General features: G+C 42.2%; 1 protein-coding gene across 5 annotated transcripts in view; it reads right to left on the bottom strand.

Moving 5' to 3' along the window:
- TMEM131L (transmembrane 131 like) overlaps nt 1-20,235 on the bottom strand; it is a 134,112-nt gene that overhangs the window by 62,253 nt on the left and 51,624 nt on the right. For 4 of the 5 annotated variants that reach the window (XM_075127750.1, XM_048847422.2, XM_048847424.2 and 1 more), the window contains exons 4-7: nt 9,646-9,714; nt 8,223-8,346; nt 6,955-7,071; nt 3,584-3,694 (exon numbers count right to left, since the gene is read on the bottom strand). In XM_075127750.1, the coding sequence (XP_074983851.1) occupies nt 3,584-3,694; nt 6,955-7,071; nt 8,223-8,346; nt 9,646-9,714 (421 nt within the window). The remainder of the gene's footprint in view (nt 1-3,583; nt 3,695-6,954; nt 7,072-8,222; nt 8,347-9,645; nt 9,715-20,235) is intronic. The other variant, XM_075127751.1, reaches the window with a different exon arrangement.

The raw sequence follows: 20,235 nt of genomic DNA, 5'->3' as shown, positions 1-20,235 counted from the left end.
ACAGAGGGAGAGGAAGAGGAGTGCAGGGGTGGGAATAGAGGAAGAATGCTAATTTCTCAAAGGGAGAAAAGAACTGAGTAAGAGTCAAAATTACTACAAATCTTCAAGTCACTTCTTGGTTTGCACCAAGTAGAGATGGTGCAGAAATAGAAACCTTTAAAGAAAGAACAACAGATTGGACCAACTGACCTACTAGGTTCCCTTTCCAGCATAAAAGTTCAAGGATTCTACTTCATATTACTACATTCTGATCATTCATTAAAAACAAACAAAAAACCAGTCTGGTGGTTCTGAGTAATAATCATCATCAGTGAAGCATACTTTTACCCATCCAAACAGAGAAAACATCACAGACTGTTGGCTGGATTGTTTTCAAAATATTGTTCAACCAGCACCAGAGCGGTTGTGTGAAGCTTGAGAGTAATTTCCCTCTATGTCCACAACCCAGCCTAGATAGGGCCTCAATAAGACTGATTCTGCAAACATTTGCACAGAGGTGTGCTTGCTGGATCAGGGTTGTACTGTGCAAACTCCCTCCCTCTGAGGAGTTTAGCTTTAATAGTCAATAAAACAATACTATACAATTAGCCTCCTCTGTGATCTTGGCTGCAACTGCGACTTTCCTCCAGGATTTCCTCAGTCTTAAATCCCTAGTTCCCTATTCCCAAAGAGCTATTCCCTAGACACACACACCCCTCTCCCCCTCTCACAGTGACTAAGGCTATGTTTTAATCATGCAAAAAGAAAAGGAGTACTTGTGGCACCTTAGAGACTAACAAATTTATTTGAGTATAAGCTTTTGTGAGCTACAGCTCACTTCATCGGATGCATTCAGTGACTTTCCACTTAGTCTCTAAGGTGCCACAAGTCCTCCTTTTCTTTTTGCGGATATAGACTAACACGGCTGCTACTCGGAAACCTGTTTTAATCATGGTTATTTTTAGTAAAAGTCAAGGACAGGTCACCGTAAACAAAAATTCACAGGCCTTTGACCTGTCCATGACTTTTATGAAAAACCTGCCCTGACTAAAACTTGGGAGGGAACCACTGGTGCTCGGGGGGGTGGGGAGGGGATGGAAAAGGTCCGGGGGCGCCACTGGTACTGGGGGAGGGGTGGGGGTTGGCGTGGCTTCCTATCCCGCTCCGTGTCCCCGCAGCTCCTAGGCACCGTCCCAGAATGATGTTTGCTTTTTGGCAACTGTGTTGCACTATTCACTCATATTTAACTTGTGATCCACTATGACCCCCAGATCCTTTTTCGCAGTACTCCTTCCGAGGCAGTCATTTCCCATTTGGTATGTGTGCAACTGATTGTTCCTTCCTAAGGAGAGTACTTTGCACTTGTCTTTATTGAATTGCATCCTATTTTCTTCAGATCATTTCTCCAGTTTGTCCAGATCATTTTCAATCTTAATCTTATCCTCCAAAGCACTTGCAACCCCTTCCGGCTTGGCATCATCCGAAAACTTTGTAAGCGTACTCTCTATGCCATTATCTAAATCACTGATGAAGATACTGAACAGAACTGGACTCAGAACTGATCCCTGAGGAACCCCACTTGATACGCCCTTCCAGCTTGACTGTGAACCACCTATAACTACTCTCTGGGAATGGCCTTCCTACCAGTTATGTACTCACCTTATAGTAGCTCCATCTAGGTAGTATTTCCCTAGTTTGTTTATGAGAAGGTCATACACGACAGTATCAAAAGCCTTACTAAAGTCAAGATATACCACATCCCCCCACCCACAAGGCTTGTTACCCTGTCAAAGAAAGAACTAGGTTGGTCTGACACGATTTGTTCTTAACAAATCCATGCTGACTGTTACTTATCACCTTATTATCTTCTAGGTGTTTGGAAATTGATTTCTTAATTATTTAACGCTATTATCTATCTGGGAACTTAAGTTAAGCTGATTAGTCTGTAATTCCCCGGGTTGTCCTTATTTCCTTTTTTTACAGGTGGACATCTACATAGCCTGAAAGAATTCCTAAGGAGGAAGAAGTTGTAAGGCCTCAGATTATTTTGGGACCTGTTAGAGAAGTTTAAGCTGCGTAAGCTGCTTTGACTACTGTGAAACTCCAAAAAACTCCCTAAAAAATACACACACTGTGTATAAACTGGGGGGCAGGGGAGAACGGTGCAAGATGTAATATGACAAACCTAAGAGAGCATAGTGTCCCCTGCTCACTCAGTCAAAGTAGTGGACTTGGCTCACTCTATGTCTGAACTAAGCAGAGTGAGTTGAATCCCACAGCTACCTGACCCTGCACATACATTCACGATTTAAAGTAAAATTGAGAATGAGGTGGACTGACTTCCTAAATTCAGAACGGCCCTGCCCAAATCAGAAGACTGAAAGTCCAGAAGAAAAAGTCACAGGCACAAGCAAACCACAGAAGGAAAGTCACATTTTTAAACAAGAGGAGGGGGGAGAGGGAGGGCAGGGTTGGTTTTCTGTGTTTATTTTTTTAATTAAAAATACAGATTTGCTTTAAAATGGGGGATGAAGTATAGTTTTAAAAAAAAAGGGGTGGGGGGCGGCGCGGGACTTTATTAATGTCCATACTGTCATGCCTCTTCCCCAGGAAGCTGCTGATCCCCCTCTCCCTTCTACACACCCTGCCTACAGGTTTCTGCTGTCTTTCCTTTCCATCTTCCACCCTGGGAGTCTCCCCTTCCCTCCGTAGCTGCTGTCTCTGTTGACAGCTACTCCCATTCTCCTCTCTTTGGAAACGGATTATGCTAAACCAGCAAAACATATTCTGATTCCAGAATAAGAGTATCTACACATGGGAGTTTTTCTGGAATTGCTATTCTTCTTTAAATTCACACCGTTTTATTCTGGAATAAAGGTCATGTGTACACAAGCTCTAAAGTAAGAGACAATGGGTCTGACCCTCGAATGCCTTGAATTCCTTCAAAGCAAGTGCAGTGTGTGTGCAAATGGTCACCATTCTGATACAGCAGCATTTTATTCAAACTTTATGTAGGCACAAATAATTACACAAGGTTCAAAGCAATGGCAAATAGGCCAATAACTTTTTAAAATCTCTGTGGGCTTATTTTATACATTATTAACATGCAGAAAAGGTCACAAATACAATTTTTTGAACTCTGCAGGTCACCTTTAAATTAATAACTATTCTAGGGAGCTTTCACCCCAATTGTAGGCACCATGGTTAAAAAAGTTTAATCAAGCTGTAAATAAACAAACAAAGGTAACCATATAAACAACTGTTCATGCCAATTTTTTAATTTAAACTTTACCTCCCCCCATTTTGTAATTCCTACCATAACACTACTATCCCACTGCACAAAAACCAGACAATGAGACTGTTAAGAGAAAGTAAGATTGACCAGTAAGATTCACCCTCATACAACGTGAAATGTAAAAATCTTTTAAAAAACGCATCTCAAGTGATGCAACTTGCAGTCAATTTCTGAAAAAAATTCGTTTGTTAAAAACATACGTAAAGATTTTTTTAATATGTTTTTATTTGCATACCTGAAAATAAAAATACAAGTTCCTGTATTTCTAAGTTTATTAATGTTGTGTTTTTAAAAAAACGCATACTGTACCAGTGTTGGTGAAATCCGGATGTTTTGGATACTTGGAAGCAGTAAACAGGTATTCGCTAGCTGCTTGTTAGAATCTTCTGGAGAGGTTTCCATAGATCCCATTCCAAATACCTGTTGTAAAAACAGTACATTATTCCAACATTTGATATTTAGGTAATTATCACAAACCATGAAACTTCATTTTGTTAGTAAGACTCCAAGAAATCAACTAGTTTTTAAAATTACACTTCAAAAACAAAAGGTAACGCAGCATTTTGTGCAGAGAGTTCTACTCTAAAAAGTAATGACAGGTCTCTCTGTGCATTCATTCATTCAGACATTATGATGTACCCCTAATAAAAGGGCACCCATCAATGCAACATAAGTGTCTCCAAACAATTTAAAAAAAAAGCAAATTCTCTGTCTTTCAGGCAATTTTAATCGACACATCATATACGTGGATGTTGCTGCTGCTTCTTGTGAACTGCACCACGATATCAGACACCTCCAGCCAACAACTCTTCTATCAAAAAGAACATTTAGGGAGAACACACATTTCATGCCTTCTTTACACAGAAAGCAGCAAAAGAGGGAACTTGTTTTAAAAATTCCATGTCATCTTTAAAATGTATCATTAGACTTTGCTGTTCACAGACCACTGAGAAGAACGGCATGGGGAATGAGTGAGTTCATACTTTTACTACTGATATTTGGCTGAACACAGTTTTCTTCAACGCCGCGTTAGCAGAGCAGGAGCACACTGCATGCAATGTTGTATCTTCACAACAGAATAAGACTTTTTAAAACAAGCTTAATATCTGCAGAGAAATGCAGAATGGAATAAAAACATGAGGGGATCATACAGCTGCAAGAGTTGAATTTTTCTGCATCTGGGATAATCCTCTGCCCCTAATATTAAGTCAGGTTTTATTTAAAGATGAATTTGCTGATTGTGTTTCAATAAGGTATTTATAGTTTCCTTTATCCAGCCTGTACATCAGAGCCAACCCATCAGCAGCCCCCAAACCTACATGGACCATAGAAAGCAAAATGTGAAGTTCTCCTCACCCCCAGTGATGTCACAGGAGGGCAGAGGGTTCATTAGTCTCTTCTAAAATCTTAGGTGCACACTGAACATGTTGAGAAGTGACTTTTCAATCTCTTATATTGCTTTCTTATTCCTCACCCCCCCCAAAACTTTTTTCAGTGAAGAGCCACATGCTAACTTTGAAATGTATTTTGATTACTGGTGCAAAGAGATGTTTTTGCTATACACCTCTACCCTGATATAATGCAGTCCTCAGGAGACAAAAATATCTCACCGCATTATAGGTGACCGCGTTATATCGAACTTGCTTTGACCCCCCCGTTCTCTGTTCCATGACCGCCCCCTCCAGAGACCCCCATCCCTAATCACCCCCAGAACCCCAACGCTACTGCTCTGACCCCTATCCACACACCCCCGCCCCCTGACAGGTACTCAGCAGCAGCAAGCGGGGCAACACGGCCCCAGCCCATTCCACTCTGCCATCTCCCAGCCACAGCCCTCTCTGCTTTCCTTGCCCCAGCCCCAGCCATGTCGCTGGGGGGGGGTGGGGGAAGGGGGAAGGAGAGAGGTCCTGCATTCACCTGTGGCAGGAAGCGGAGCGCCGCGGCTGGGAGCTGGGGCCGGGCTGCTCCGCTTCCGGTGAGTGCAGGGGGGATCCCTGAGCTCCCCTGAGCGACATGGCTGGGGCAAGGGAAGTGGAGCGGGCTGCTCTCAGCCCCCCGCTAATTCCCCGGGCCACTCTGGTACTGCGGAGCCCCCAAAAGTGCCCCTCCCAGAGCTCCTACCTCCCAGACCCTTGGGGGTGGGGGGAAAGCCCCTGACCACCCCCGAGACCCTGTGCCCCTTATCCAGCGCCCTGGCTCCCTTAACACGCTGCTCAGAGCAGCGTGTCGGAGCTTTACCACGTTGTATGCAAACCCACGTTATATTGAGGTAGAGGTGTATTTTAAGGTTAAAAAAAGTATACTCATCCTCGTTTTCCCATAACTCAAAATTATAGTAATGGATTTTCCACAAGGAACATTTAAAAAAATTTTTTTTACATACTCACTGAAATATAAACAGGGTATAGGAACATCAAATGTGTTTTATATCCTTCATGCTGTCACAGTGCATCATAACGCCTCCTGCACCACAGAAGTTATGCCTACCCTAGAGTTTGTGGCCCTGTTATAACTGGAGTTAAAGCTCTTACTTTATTCTCTTAAAGATGACGGCTGTAAAAATCTTTTCAGACTGGTAAAATCTTGCTGTAAGTTAGTAGCTCCACTGAAATTTGTATGTTACAACCAGGAATGAATTTGGTTTAATACATTCAGCCTAAGTGGTGAGTGAAATGACTGACCATTTTATAAAACACCTTCCTACAACTTGTCCACAAAAGGACAAGGTGAAATGAGATGTATGAAGAGCAACAAGCCAAATGAATGGGAAGAGAAGCTGGACAAAAAAGTGAGATGATAAAATCAGCATATAGTATATTGTTCTTCTAGTTTCCCTAAAAAAAAAAAAAAAAACCCCAACCACAGTTCTGAGCCTCTACCCATGCCACACACCAATAATGTGCATTATCAGGTATATTTTTCAAGTTAGTTGTCCTACATCTCATTTTGAGACTTCTTTCCTATTGCAGTCTCAGGATGAGGGAGTGGGCAATGTGGTTCAAGTTGGTGTTCTTTTTTTAAATAATGGCAGAAAAGAATTTAAAAATTAATCAAAATGCAAAAAGAAAAACCCCGCAAATATGTAACTTCCCCTTTAAAATATTTTAATGTCAAATAAGTTAAGAAATTTGTGGTGAATTCTTCAGGTAACCAGATTAAGAGGAGCCTTCTGGTCACCAACCATCGCTTACCCTTTTGTTTTATTTTTCAAGAAGCCTAAAACTGCTAAGATTTACCCCTTCCACCCTGTGAGACTCCACTGCATCTATTCACAAAAGAACCCCATTGTAGCTCGAAGATCACCTACACAGGACTCAGTAAGTCTGTTTCCTAAACACTTCTAATTTATGTTACATCCCAGCATAGTGCATGCTATGCTGCCACACGGTGTAGAAGCAGCTATCTGTGGCAGGTGGGCATGGACCCCAATCCTACAAACACACATGTGCTTAACTGTATTACTATGAGTAGCCCCAGTAATGAGAGTAACTGCATACAGTTGATAGTAACTGCCCAGTAAGTGCATACGTAAGTGTTTTTAGGACCAGGGCCTTAGTCAATGGCAAACTTTGCTCCCTTCATCCTGGTTATGTCAGGAATTCAACATATTTTCAAAATTAGATTTTTACGTTAATGTCTTTAGATGTCATTTTTGAAGCACGCATCAAGTGAAAAGTTACCTGATATGAAAGTACTCCATGAGATGAGGTATTTATAAATAATGAACTTTCAATACTGCCTTCCTCTGTTGGCAGAAAGAGGACTCTGAAAGAAATTTTTCCCATTGCTGGAATCACCTAAAGAGACAACATAAAAGCCTGCTGCTCAATACAGCCAATTGCAGCTCCTTCCCTTTGACTTCATCTATCATCAGACCTTTCTATACATGAATCCAGTTGCATGAACCCCACAAATGCTGGGCCCCCTCCTGCCAGGTACTGAGCACACTCAACTCCCAATAAAGACAAGAACTGAGAGCACTCAGCAGTGTGCAGTGTTGAGCCCAGAATTTTTAGAATATCAAATGGTCACTTTGGATTTTTTAACAGAACGATCTAAAAGCTTGTCCACCTACACAATACCGATGTCCAAGAACTTTTCAGCCCAACAATCAGTTCTCTGTAGTTCAGTACATACTGTGAAGTGAACCAATGCATGAGCTACATGATGCTTAATGAACTGAGTCACAGTTAAGGCTGGGCATACAGTTTGGCAACTAAATCTGAGCCTAATTCATAAAAGCAGGATCAAGTTTATGTCTGGAAAATTCTAACTCGTCCCCATTTATGTGAGCCAAGTTCAAGCTTATTTGCTGAACCATTCATCCAGCCCTAGTCAAAATGCTGATTGGATATAAGCAAACGGTGGAAAAAATACCAGCATACCAGAAGAGGGTGAAATATGGGCTTTGTCAAATTGTGAGCACCGCAGTGTACTTTTTACATACTTTAAATGTTCTTAAGCTTCACAAAGAGAGTTTTAATTAAACAATTATCTTGAAGTTTGTTATTTTTATAACTGCAATCCAAAATCTTTAAAAAGCATTGTATTGTAAATCTCCTTTATAAGGAACATACAGGACTATACTCAAGAGATTGAGAATCCAAGGCTATAAATAGCTTAAGGCCTTTCAACTACTGAACTCCACAGAAGCACTATGGTACATACAGTAGAGTGGGATTTAACCATCTTAACAATGACAAATTCTTTCCTTTCTCAGCCATCATAAAATGAGCCTCTCTTATTGTAGGAGGTTGGATTCCCCCCCCCCCTCCCCGTCCAGGTATAAAAGTGAAACAAAAACACAAGCTAACAAACACAGAGAAAGAATGAGTTGGGGTGGGGGTAGCATGGAAAAAGAGCACAGAACAAAAACTTTAGGCCAAAATAAACATGAAGTTTTGGCACACCGCCACTACATAGTTTCCAAGAGTACATCAACACTCACCCTGCTATGAACAGGAGATACATGAAAATGTCTAGTAGCTGTAAACACTGAATTCACTACAACTTCTCTATCCCTACTAGGGTTGTAAGCATACAGCATTTTAGATCTGGGCAGTCCCAGTAACCTAAGGGAAAAAAACAAAGTATTACTGATTTTATAAACATTGGTAATTTGCAAGAAAAATCAACACATTTTGGTGCTATTAAAACGTTTTGATATGTAACAATTTGTCAGCTTAATGTATTTGAAGATTATGCAACCCAGAATTTGACCCTTTAAAATATAAAGAAAAATAAACGACATTGAAACTTATCGGTTACACATAGCAAAAACCACATACAGTCACTAACAGTTTGTGAAACATTATATACAGAGTGGTCAGGCTGGGTTGTTTTTTACTTGCTGGGTACAGATTTTTGAGGAAACTAATAAATTATGTTTAAGAGAAGTAAAAGTCTTGCTTGGTCAGTTGACAAAATGATTCTTTTAGGCCATATATTTTTGGTAAGAAGTTTGAAAGCTGTTTCTGATGCAGACATTCTCTGCTTCTTCTAGAACATTCCTTTAGCTCACAAGGGGATTGTGCTTTTTGGTAATTGATGGGATAAAACTGCTAATCATTCTGTAAAAGCTTTCCTCTCGCCAAAACTTAAGCAGCACAGAAACCCTTACAGATTCTAGCAATGTTTGTTTTTTCAGAGATTTGATTTAAGTGTTAGTCTTGTCCGATAACAAGCCCACTCCCAGATCTACTGAGACAACTTATCTCATTAAGAGGCCATCCAATGGTAAGAACCCATTTGGTACAGCTACAGTAATCACCTACAAATGCTGTTTACTCAATGTTCACTAGTTTCCTGTCTACAGTCACCCATTCTCCTTTTAACATTGTGTTCTACTCCCAAACCCTGCAGCTACTGTTTTCACCTGACCCCCAATGATCAATGTTCCTCAAACCCAGGAACTTTACTGCAGCCAGTGGTGAGTCATATTTCTTGTGATTTGGGAGGAATGAGAAGAGTATCTATGTACCTTGTCTATACCACTCTTTTTTCCTGAAAAAAATTCCCTTTGTTAACGCTAGCCCAGCTACACGAGTGGGACAGGAACAGTCAGCGTGCTAGCGTACAAAGATGTCAGCATTTTTACTACAACTTGCTCTGAGCCACACTGCTAGGTATCTGGAAGAAGGAGGGCTGCTGGGAGCCTGGACCCTATATGACGATGGTCTCAACAGGACAATGTGCCTGGGGATCTTTCTAGAGAGACCATTAAGATGATTTCCTTCCTTTGAGACCTCTCTTGTAGGATCTCCCAAAGAAAGGAATGATCTGGGCTAATGCTCTTTCATTCCAAACTTGCCCCAATTTCGTGGTAGTCCTATTAATTATTAATTAAAACAACAATAATCTAAGATACTCACTGCATTCCAAAATGCAGAACCGAAGGATGAAAATGTAAAGCCTTCCCATTAGGTATCTTTGCTGAGAAGCTGAAAAAGAAAAAAAAAATTATGACTACTTTGTTGACATGCTATTTTGAAACTGAGGCAGACTGCTACCTAATATGCACAACATGACATTCGTCTCGTCATTGTGCTAACACTGATGTGCTCTCCTAATTTTACATCTCAGGTACACTGTTCCACAGACTTTCATACATTCCTCTGTAGAGCTGCATTATCCACACTTTTATAAGATTTCTATTGTGTGGAATATACTGGCAATCATGACAAGTGAAATTATGACTATAAACCAGGCTAAAATATTTCTTATGTGCAGAAGAGAATTTGGATTAAATCACAAGGACTGTAACACCATGCTTACATTATCCACAATTATTTCCAATAGCAAATCCTAGGTTTACAGATATTGCTTTAGCATCTCTTCTCCAAAGGTGTATTGAAGAAATAATGGAGTAACATGTGTTTCAGTTGTCAGTTTACTCTTCTCTGCACTCGGGAAGTTGACAAAAAAATTCCCACCAGTTCTTTCATATCTTCAGCTGCAAGTTACAGCCCTAGTGTAGACAAGGATTCCAGGTCTGGACCCATTTTCATCATTGTTTAAACTTTTCAACAATATTAAGCATGGTAGTGAAAACTGGTATGGACCCCAGAGCCTTGTCTACAATAGGTATGCACCCAGTGTTAAATATATTTTAGAAAAGTCCCTTACTGTTGATGCAGCCTTTGACTATGTCTACACTCATGTAGAGTACAAACACTGCACCCGCCCCCAAGCATGGTATAAATAGCAGTGTGGATGGTGCTGCTTAGGCCAATAAAGACATTCAGGAACATATGCCCTAGATAGCTCTCTACATGCTCAAGCAGCGCCTCTCTTTTCTACACCATTATTTTTAACAGTGTAGTATCCCACTGTGGGAAACGTTCCATGCCAGAGTGAAAGACTCCAGCAGTGAGGAAAAGCTCTGGCGGGGAGAGCCAGCCAGGAAGGTTCCAGCAGCTCCCTGTGTTCGGAATGGCAGATGCTTTCACTGTCGCGCTTAGCTACACAGTGCAGTATAGCCACAGCCTGCCTTTCACCGCCGTGTGTAGCTACACATACCCTAAACACTTAGACAAGGCCTTTGTGTCACAGCCAGTGACCAGGTTCAGCCATATAGGGCAAAAGGCAGATACTTCGCAGAGGGTGCAGCTAGAGAAAGAGTAGCATCAATCTGAAGATACCAAATACCTGAAACGGCCCTGGGAATTATGTGATTTTAATTGTTGCAGTTTTGAAACAGGTTGGGATCAAAGATGGAAATTTGCAAATAGTATCATCATCCGAATCAATATTTATTATTTGTATCACAGTAGCACACAAAGTGATTGAGGACTTACTGTGTTACAAGCTGTACAAATAAACAGAAAGACACTCTGTGCCACAAAGCACTATCAGATTTCAAACAAGGTGCCCCAAGTAAGTCACAAACAGTAGTAGGCAAGGAGGTGGAAGGATGGAGTTATTGATAACAATATGACATTGTTACATAGGTTTCTAGGTCCACACCTTCATGGTTCAAGAAGTTTAATATAAATAAATATGAGCTATCCTTGACTGCTATTCAGCCTAAACATCATTAACAGCCTTGAGAAAGAGAGGACAGTGGCCTTTTTAATTAGCTCAGGAAATGGATTTTATGGCATGCGGTAGGACAGTTCATTGCTCACCTAGTTCAAAATGCATACTTGTAATGTTATTCTTGAATAGTCGCATATATTTATGTATTTATTTATTTCGTATTCCAAATTGAAACGAACAAAAATCATCAATATTGGTAGGAAAGAGAAACAACAACATTGTTACAAAAACTCAACTTCAACTCAGTTAAACCAAAAACGACTACTATCATTTTTCTTGGCCCTATCTATTTTTTTAACAGAAGACTGGAAAATGGCACCCACGTTAGGGGGACTTAATGATTTTCTTCAACTGCAAATGTGTTCAAGAATGGACATTTTTTTGCAACTGAAAAAGATATGATTTCTGCAAACGCATTACACCACCGGTTCTTCTAGTTGTTCTATACTATCATTTCATTTAACAATTATTCAATTATCAAGAGTAGGCAAGGCGCAAGAGTACAACTAAAAAAAGAGAGACTGGAGGAGCAGGGAGAGGTAAATCCATTGCTTTTTCTGATTCTGTTTTTTAATGGGGAAAAAAGCACCATGACAAACCTCTGATGCAATCAATCAGTTTATATCCTGAGGACTACCTGCAAAAAAAAGGAATAGAGCCTTTCTAAATGAAAATATTTAATTCTCCACCATTCCTGGGCATTTTTTAAAATCTTCTGGAAGCCGGCACAGCACTGATTTCTATTTCTGAGATGAAATACAATTTGGAAAGGCCACATCACCAGTGCCAACACTGCTCCTGGCTGCTCCAGCTGCACTTCTGTCCAGACAGAGAACCCGACTATGGATGCCTCTACCTAGGTACTGGTGTGGATTTGCAGAGACTGTGGCTTGTATTTCCCCATCTCAGAAAACCAGCCTGGGGAGACCATCCAATGTGAGAGGTGTCTACCTGCAGAATCTCTCAGGAAGCACGTGGGAGAGCTACAAGAGGAGGTAACTAGGCAGAGGCAAATCTAGGCACATGAGGAATTCATTGAAAATACGCGTATGGAAATCTCCAAAGCTGAGGAAGCAATCCAGCCAGAGAAGACTTCAGTAGCACCACCAGGAAAGGAGGAAATGGCTCCTTCACAGGGAGGGAGCTTGCTGCTTGTTACTTCTGGCAGCTGACAGTGCTCAACGCCTGCTCTCAACCCACCATCCACAGAGATAGGAAAAAAAAAAAAAAAAAGCAGTATGCTGCCCAGGCAAAGAGGGATGAGGAATCTCTCCCGAACCTGGAGAAGGAGAAACCATGTACCCCTAAGGCTCTGAGGATCGTGGCCCCACTTTTAAGAGAAAACAAAGGGTGGTGGTCAGTGACTCCCTTCTAAGGGGGATGCAGGCATCCATCTGCCAGACTAACCTGGCACCCTGGGAAGTGCGCTGCCTGCCAGGGGCCCATATCCAAGACATTATGGAAGGCTTGCCAAGGATCATCCAGCCCTCTGACAACTACCCTATGCTGCTTGTCCATGTGGGCACTAATGATACTGCGAGGTATGACCTTGAGCAGATCAGAAGTGACTATCGGGCTCAGGGTGTGAAGGTGAAGGAGTTGGAGGCACCGGTGGTGTTCTGATCCAGACTTCCAACCAAGGATGGGGCCCGGGTAGAGACAAACAGAACCTGGAGGTGAACCACAGCTACACAGATGATCTCGCCAGGGGCGCTTCCGCTTTTTTAACATGGGATGCTGTTCTGAGAAGGTCTGTTGCGCAGAGACTGGGTCCACCTATCGAGGAAGGAGTATCTTCGGATGCAGACTGAGGAGGGCTTTAAACCAGGTTCGACGGGAGCAGGAGACAAAAGTCCATGGTATGTCCAGAACATGGAGACCTGGGTGAAGGGTCAGAATCTGGGGGGAACACAGGCAAACATAGCAAGGACAAAGGAGGGAATATGGAGGAGAAATCTAATGAACATCTTAGTCCAGTGGTTTTCAACCTTCTTTCTTTTGCAGACCCCTAAAAAATTTCACATGGAGGTATGGATCCTTTTGGAAACTTAACTTGTGGTCCATGGATCCCCATCATAGAAATCTTAGACTGAAAACTGACTGAACAGAATTTAACTATAAATGTTGCACATGTTCAGCGCGGCATTTGATGCAGCATGAAAAAGGGCATTAAACTGTGGGCTTTTATGGTAACAGCAACACTTCTGGCTTTTGACCTGTAGGTGGGGGTATTCACATACTTTTGATTGATCAGAAAAACTGAATGCCTTTTCTGGGATCTGAAACTTTATTTTCATAGTCACCTTTTGCAGACTCAGACATACTCTGCGGGGTCTGTGGACCACAGTTTGAAAATTAGATCTCTTAGATATCTGTATGCTAATGCAAAAAGTATGGGGAATAAACAGGAAGAACTAGAAATACTAGTGAGTAATCACAATTATGACATAATTGACATCATAAAGACTTGGTGGGATAATTCACATGATTGGAATATTGGTACAGAACAGTACAGCTTGTTCAGGATGAGTAGGGAGGGGAAAAAGGAGGCGGTGTTTTGTGTATCAAAGATGTATACTCTTGCACGGAGGTCAAAATGGAAGTGGGGGGCAGACGTGTTGAAAGTCTCTGGATAAGGATAAAAGGGGTAAAAAAAAAAAAAACACCAACCACCAAAAAACCCCCCACGGGTGATGTCACTGTAGATGTCCGCTATAGACCACTTAGACCAGGAAGAAGAGGTGGATGAAGCTTTTTTTAAACAATTAACAAAATTATCCAAAGCACAAGACTTGGTGGTGATGAGGGGGACTTCAATTACTCAGACATCTGCTGGGAAAAATCATACAGCAGGGCACAGATTATCCAACAAGTTCTTGGAATGCATTGAAGACAACTTTTTATTACAAAGTTGGAGACAGCAACTATTAGCAACAGGCTATTCTAGATTTGATTCTGACAAATAAGGACAAACTAGTTGATAATTGAAAGGCAGCTGGGTTGAAACTGCTCATGAAATGTCAGAGTTCATGATTCTAAGGAATGGTAGGAAGGAAAATAGCAAAATAAATATAATGGACTTCAAGAAGGCAGAATTTAGCATACAGCGTATAAGCAGGTACGATCCTGTGGGAAGCAAGTCTAAGGGAAAAAAGAACTCAGGAGAGCTGACAGGTTTTTAAAGAGGTATTAAGTGCACAAGAGCAAACTACCCCAAAATGTAGAAAAAATAGGAACTATGGTAAGAGACCACCTCTTGGCTTAACCAGGAGATTTTCAATTACCTGAAACTCAAAATAGAGATACACAAAAAATGGAAACTAGGTCAAATTACAGAGGACAAATGTAAAAAAAAAAAAAAAAAAACAAGCACGGAGAGAAAAAATTATAAAGGCCAAGGCACAAAACGAGATTAAACTAGCTAGGCACATAAAGGTTAACAAAGAAACATTTTACAAATACATTGGAAGCATGAGGAAGACCAAGGAAAGGGTAGGCCCATTACTCAATGAGAACAGAATGGAAAACGCAGCAAGGTTAGCAGTGACCAGATGAAGAAAGGTTATGTCTACACTACCACTTAGGTCGGTATAACTTATGTCACTATGGGGCATTAATAAGCCAACCTCCTGAGTGACATAAATTACACCAATGTAACCGACACAGCTACTTCTGCTTGTTGGGAACGTGAGAGCTCTCTTCTGTCGACTTAGAGCAGCTACACTAAAGAGCTTACAGCAACACAGCTGCATGAGCCTAACCTAGTGAACATCAGTGTAAATAAGGTAGGATGAGAGGCTAACACAAGAGAAGAACAAGTTAAGAATTACTGAGACAAGTTAAATGTCTTCACATGGGCAGGGCCTGACAAAATATGTCCTAGAATATTTAAGTAACTGGCTGAAGAGATCTCTGAGCCATTAGCAATTATCTCTGAGAACTGGTGGAAGACAGAAGAGATCCCAAAGGACTGGAAAAGGGCAAATATAATACCTGTATATATAAAAAGGGGGAAAAGGACAACCTGGGGAATTACAGACCCCTCAGCTTTACTTCGGTACTTGGAAAAATAAAAGAGCAAATATGCAAACAATCAATTTGCAAGCACCTAGACGATACGAAGTGATAAACAACAATGAACATAGATTTGTGAAGAACAAATCGTGGCAAACCAACCTAATATACTTCTTTGACATGGTAACAAGTTTTGTGTCTAGGAGGGAAGCAGCAGATGCGATATATGTCAACTTTGGTAAGACTTTTGATACTGTCTCACATGACCTTCTCATAAGCAAATTAGGGAAATGTGGCCTAGATGAACCTACTATAAGGGGAGTGCAGAACTGGTTGGAAAACCATACTCAGATCAGTTATCAAAGGTTCACAATCAAGCCGGAAGGACATATCAAGTAGGGTTCCTCAGGGATCTGTCCTGGGTCTGGTTCTACTCAATATCTTTATAAATGATTTGGATAATGGCACAGAGTCTACACTTATAGTTTGTGGATAATACCAAGCTGGGAGGGTTGCAAGTGCTTGAGAGGACAGGATCAGAATTCAGAATGATCTTGACAAACTGAAGAAATGGTCTGAAATAAAACAGGATGAAATTCAATAAAGACAAATGCAAAATACTCTGTTTAGGAAGGAACAATCAGTTGCACACATATGAAATGGGAAATGACTGCCTAGGAATGCGAGTTAACAATGTAATACTGTTGGGAAAAAAAGCAAACATCATTCTGGGATGTATTAGCAGGAGAATTGTAAGCAACACACAAGACCTCAACCAGAGTACTGTGTCCAATTCTGGGCACCACGCTTTCAGAAAGAGGTGGATAAATTGGGGGGGGGGGGGGAGAGAGAGAAAAAAAGAGTAAAGGTCTAGAAAACATGACCTACAATGAAAAGATTGAAAAAAATTGGGTTTGTTTAGAATGGAGAAGAGAAGACCGGTGGGGTGGGGGACGACGACACGACATGATAACAGTCTCCAAGTACATAAAAGGTTATAAAGAAGAGGGTGATAAATCTTTCTCCTTATCCACTGAGGACAGGACAAGAAATAACGGGCTTAAATTGCAGGAAGGAAGATTTAGGTTAGACATTAGGAAGAACTTCCAAACTGTAAGGGAAGTTAAGCAGAAGATCAGGGTTTTTCAAACCGTGGGTCGGGACCCCAAAGTGGGTCACAACCCTGTTCTAATGGGGTTGCCAAGGCTGGCATTGGACTTGCTGGAGCCTGGGGCTGAAGCCAATGCCTGAGCCCCAAAGCCCGGGGCTGAAGCCAAAGCCCAAGGGCTTCAGCCCTAGGCAGCGGGGCTCAGGTTACAGGTCCCCTGCCTGGGACTGAAGCCCAGGGGCTTTGGCCCCGCCCCCCCGCCCAGGGCAATGGGCTCAGGCTTTGATCCCCCCTCCTGGGGTCGTGTACTGATTTTTGTTGTCAGAAAGTTGTCGCAGTGCAATGAAGTTTGAGAATCCGTGCACTAGACAAAATTACCTACGGAAGTTGTGGAAACTCTGCCACTGGAGGATTTTAAGAACAAGCTAGACAAACACTTGTCAGGGTTGGTCTATATACATGGGTTCTCAGGGCAAATTTTTTGGTGGCCTCAGAGTGCGGCTGCCAACTCTTGCTGGTGGCCGCTCTCACACTATTTCCTAAAATACTTTATTAGCTTTAGGGAAAACAAATTATTGTAATTTATTTATTGCTAGCTAGTAAGTCTGTTGCGAAAAGTGATATGGAGGCAGCAGGGGGCTAGAGCCTGAAGCTGTGCAACTGGAGCCTGAAGCCCTGCAGCCAGAGGCTGCCACCCCACCATCCCAGGGGTGAACCCCACCGCCCCTGGGAAGGTGGAGAACTCACTGGGTGCCTGCTCTTCCAGCGTTGTGCCCCAGGTGTCTCCAGAGGGAGGCAGGGCCCAACCCCTACTGGTAGCCCCAGCAACCAACACCAAAGCAGGGCATCCAGGAGCAACAGGGAGGGGGAGTGGCTGCTAATTTGCCCCCCGCTCCCCCCCAACCCAGGAGGCTTGGCCGCAAGGAAAGTCCCTGGTGGCCACATTTGAGAAATGCTGGTCTATAATAATTAGTTCAGCCTAAGCGCAGGGGACTGGACTAGATGGCCTACTGAGGTCCCTTCCAGTCCTACAGTTCTCTTATTCCAATAAGTTTCAAGTCCAGCAGTTTTTTAAATATGACACTGAAAACTGGTAACAGGCATTTAAAAAAAAAGAGTCACCATCTTTAAAAACAAAAATGGATTCATCAGTAATGGATTCATCTCAAATTATGCTAGAACTTCTCTTCTGGCCACAGATCACATGCCCCAAAAAGTGCACAAGGCCTTCCATGAAAAAGTTAGGGATTGGGAGAGAGACACAAATATCAGCCCAATAATGGAAACTCCAAAACAACAAATAGGAGTATAAATCCCTCTTAACAATAAAAATAAATTAGGTTTCCAGCTATTTTAAAATCTCCAATTCCTTTGAAAATTGACGAATATCATTGTATTAAGTAATTGGCTGAATGAAACTAAGCCCTACATTCAACCTGATGGCATTTCTCCATCTTTCTGTAACACAATAGCTTTTGCACACAGCATCCAATCAGTTCCAACATTTCAGGGAATGTTCTAGACATCGGTGGGCAGAACCCTGCTGACTTTGGTGAAAATGGGGACGCACACAGCCCCTGGCACGGAGGTGATGAATGTGGGACAACGGTATGGGGAATGGAGACCTACAGAGCCCCAGGGCATGTGGCAGACGGGATACGGAGATGGGTTATGGGGAGGCACACGAAGACCCCAGCACTGGGGGAGAAGAGGGGACTCTGGTATGAAGGGGGAAGAGAAAAAGGAGAAAAACTTGAAAATATGAGCTCAAAACGAAGAAGGCAAATAACAAGAACCCATAACGTGTTATTTTTAACATCCATAGGTGCTGGAACTAGGGTTGCTGGCATGAAGTCCACAGTATGCATCCAATGAAGTGAGCTGTAGCTCACGAAAGCTTATGCTCAAATAAATTGGTTAGTCTCTAAGGTGTCACAAGTACTCCTGTTCTTTTTGTGAATACAGACTAACACAGCTGTTACTCTGAAACCTATCATATACTGTTTTTACAGTTTGGTTCAATGGCTCTCAGTACCCCCCCATACAAATTGTTCCAGCGCCCCATTAACATCTCATGATTTTGGGGGGGTTGAGTCCACGACTTTTGAATGCTTGGGGTTGTCAATACTGTGTCACAAACTCACTACTATGCTTTGCACTAGACTAGACTGTAATGTCTTTGGAACAAGGGCTCTTAGGCCTGGTCTACACTTACAAATTAGATCAACCTAGCTATGTCACAAATTAGATCAACCTAGCTACTGTGAAAAACATCACACCCTGAGTGCTGTGGTTAGGTCAATCTAACCCACAACATAGACACAGCTAGGTCGATGGAAGAATTCTTCTGACAACCTAGCTACCGCTTCGCGGAGAGGTGGATTAACTACATCCACAGAAAAAAATCCTCCACTAATGTAGGAAGTGTCTGTGCTACAGAGGCATACCTACTGTAGCAACTGTAATGTAGACATATCCTTACTTTGTGTTTGCACAGTGCCTGGCACAATGAGGCTCCAATCTCAGTGGGATCCTCTAGCAACAGCTCCTGCAGCAGGAGCCAAAGCTGTGTTGTCCATGATAAACATGCAAGAAGTGGCAACCATATAGGACTGAATTCTGCAAAACAGTTAAGTTCATGCGCAACTTTGCAGTACCATTGCTACAAGGACTTTGTAGGATTGGTACCTAAACCATTAAAGGGTGGCCAATTATGTTTTTTTCCTAATTACATCAGATTTGTAACGATCAAATGCATAATGTCTTGCAGCACAAACTTTAATAAACACCAGGCTTAACTATCAGTAAAATGCAAGGACAAAGTTAAAAGTTAGGATCCTCTTCCCACCCCGTAGCAAAAAATAAATATATACGGACTCTTGGGAAAACTACCAAAAATGTTAGATACCTAATTTGACAAAATCAAGAGAATTATACACAATCCTAGTGTTGAAGACCTAAAGATAGATATTAAATTCTATAATGAATATGACAGTGACAGAAAATAGCCATCTCTTCCAGACATTTTTGTATATTGTGACGGGGCAAGGCCAGATGGCTAAACAAATCCCTGGTACCAGGATAAGTGAAATGGCAGCTGCTCCAGGTCAATTAAGACACCTGGGGCCAATTATGAACTTTCCAGAAAGCAGGGAGAAGGCTAGGTTGATTGGGACATCTGAAGCCAATCAGGGGCTGGCTGAAACTAGTTAAAAGCCTCCCAGTCAATCAGGTGGGTGTGCATGTCAGGAGCCGTGGGAGTAACTTGCGCTGTTGGAGAGGCTGAGTAGTACACACCATATCAGGCACAAGGAAGGAAGCCCTGAGGTAAGGGTGAAGTGGCGCTTGAGGAAGTGAGGGCTGCTGTGGGGGAAGTAGCCCATGGAATTGTACATGTCATGTTTCTAAAAGGTCAGCTACCATAGCTGATACTATTAGGGTCCCTGGGCTGGAGCCCGGAGTAGAGGGTAGGCCCGGGCTCCCCCCCCCACCTTTGCCCCTGATTAATCACTGAGACTGGGAGACAATAGAGACTGTGCAAAGAAGGATATCTTCTCTTCACCTCCCTCGCTGGCTTATGATGAAAATGGCTCAGTAGACTGTGACCCTTGTCTCTAGAGAGAGAAGGGTTACGTGCAGGGCACGGTGAGCCTCTGAGGCTAGCAAAATCCGCCAGGAAACGCGGGACCCACAGAGGCAAGGACAGAGCTTTGTCAAAACTGGTGTCAGCAGTGGGCTATCGTACACAGCGTGGCGGAAGAAAGAGGTTTTAAAAATAAAGCACACTGGGGTTTTGGATTTT

The sequence above is a fragment of the Caretta caretta genome, chromosome 4, assembly GCF_965140235.1.
Source record: "Caretta caretta isolate rCarCar2 chromosome 4, rCarCar1.hap1, whole genome shotgun sequence".
In the NCBI taxonomy this organism is placed as follows: Eukaryota; Metazoa; Chordata; order Testudines; family Cheloniidae; genus Caretta; species Caretta caretta.
Note: the sequence above shows the minus strand (reverse complement) of the source record. Positions and strands in the feature narration are given on the sequence as shown.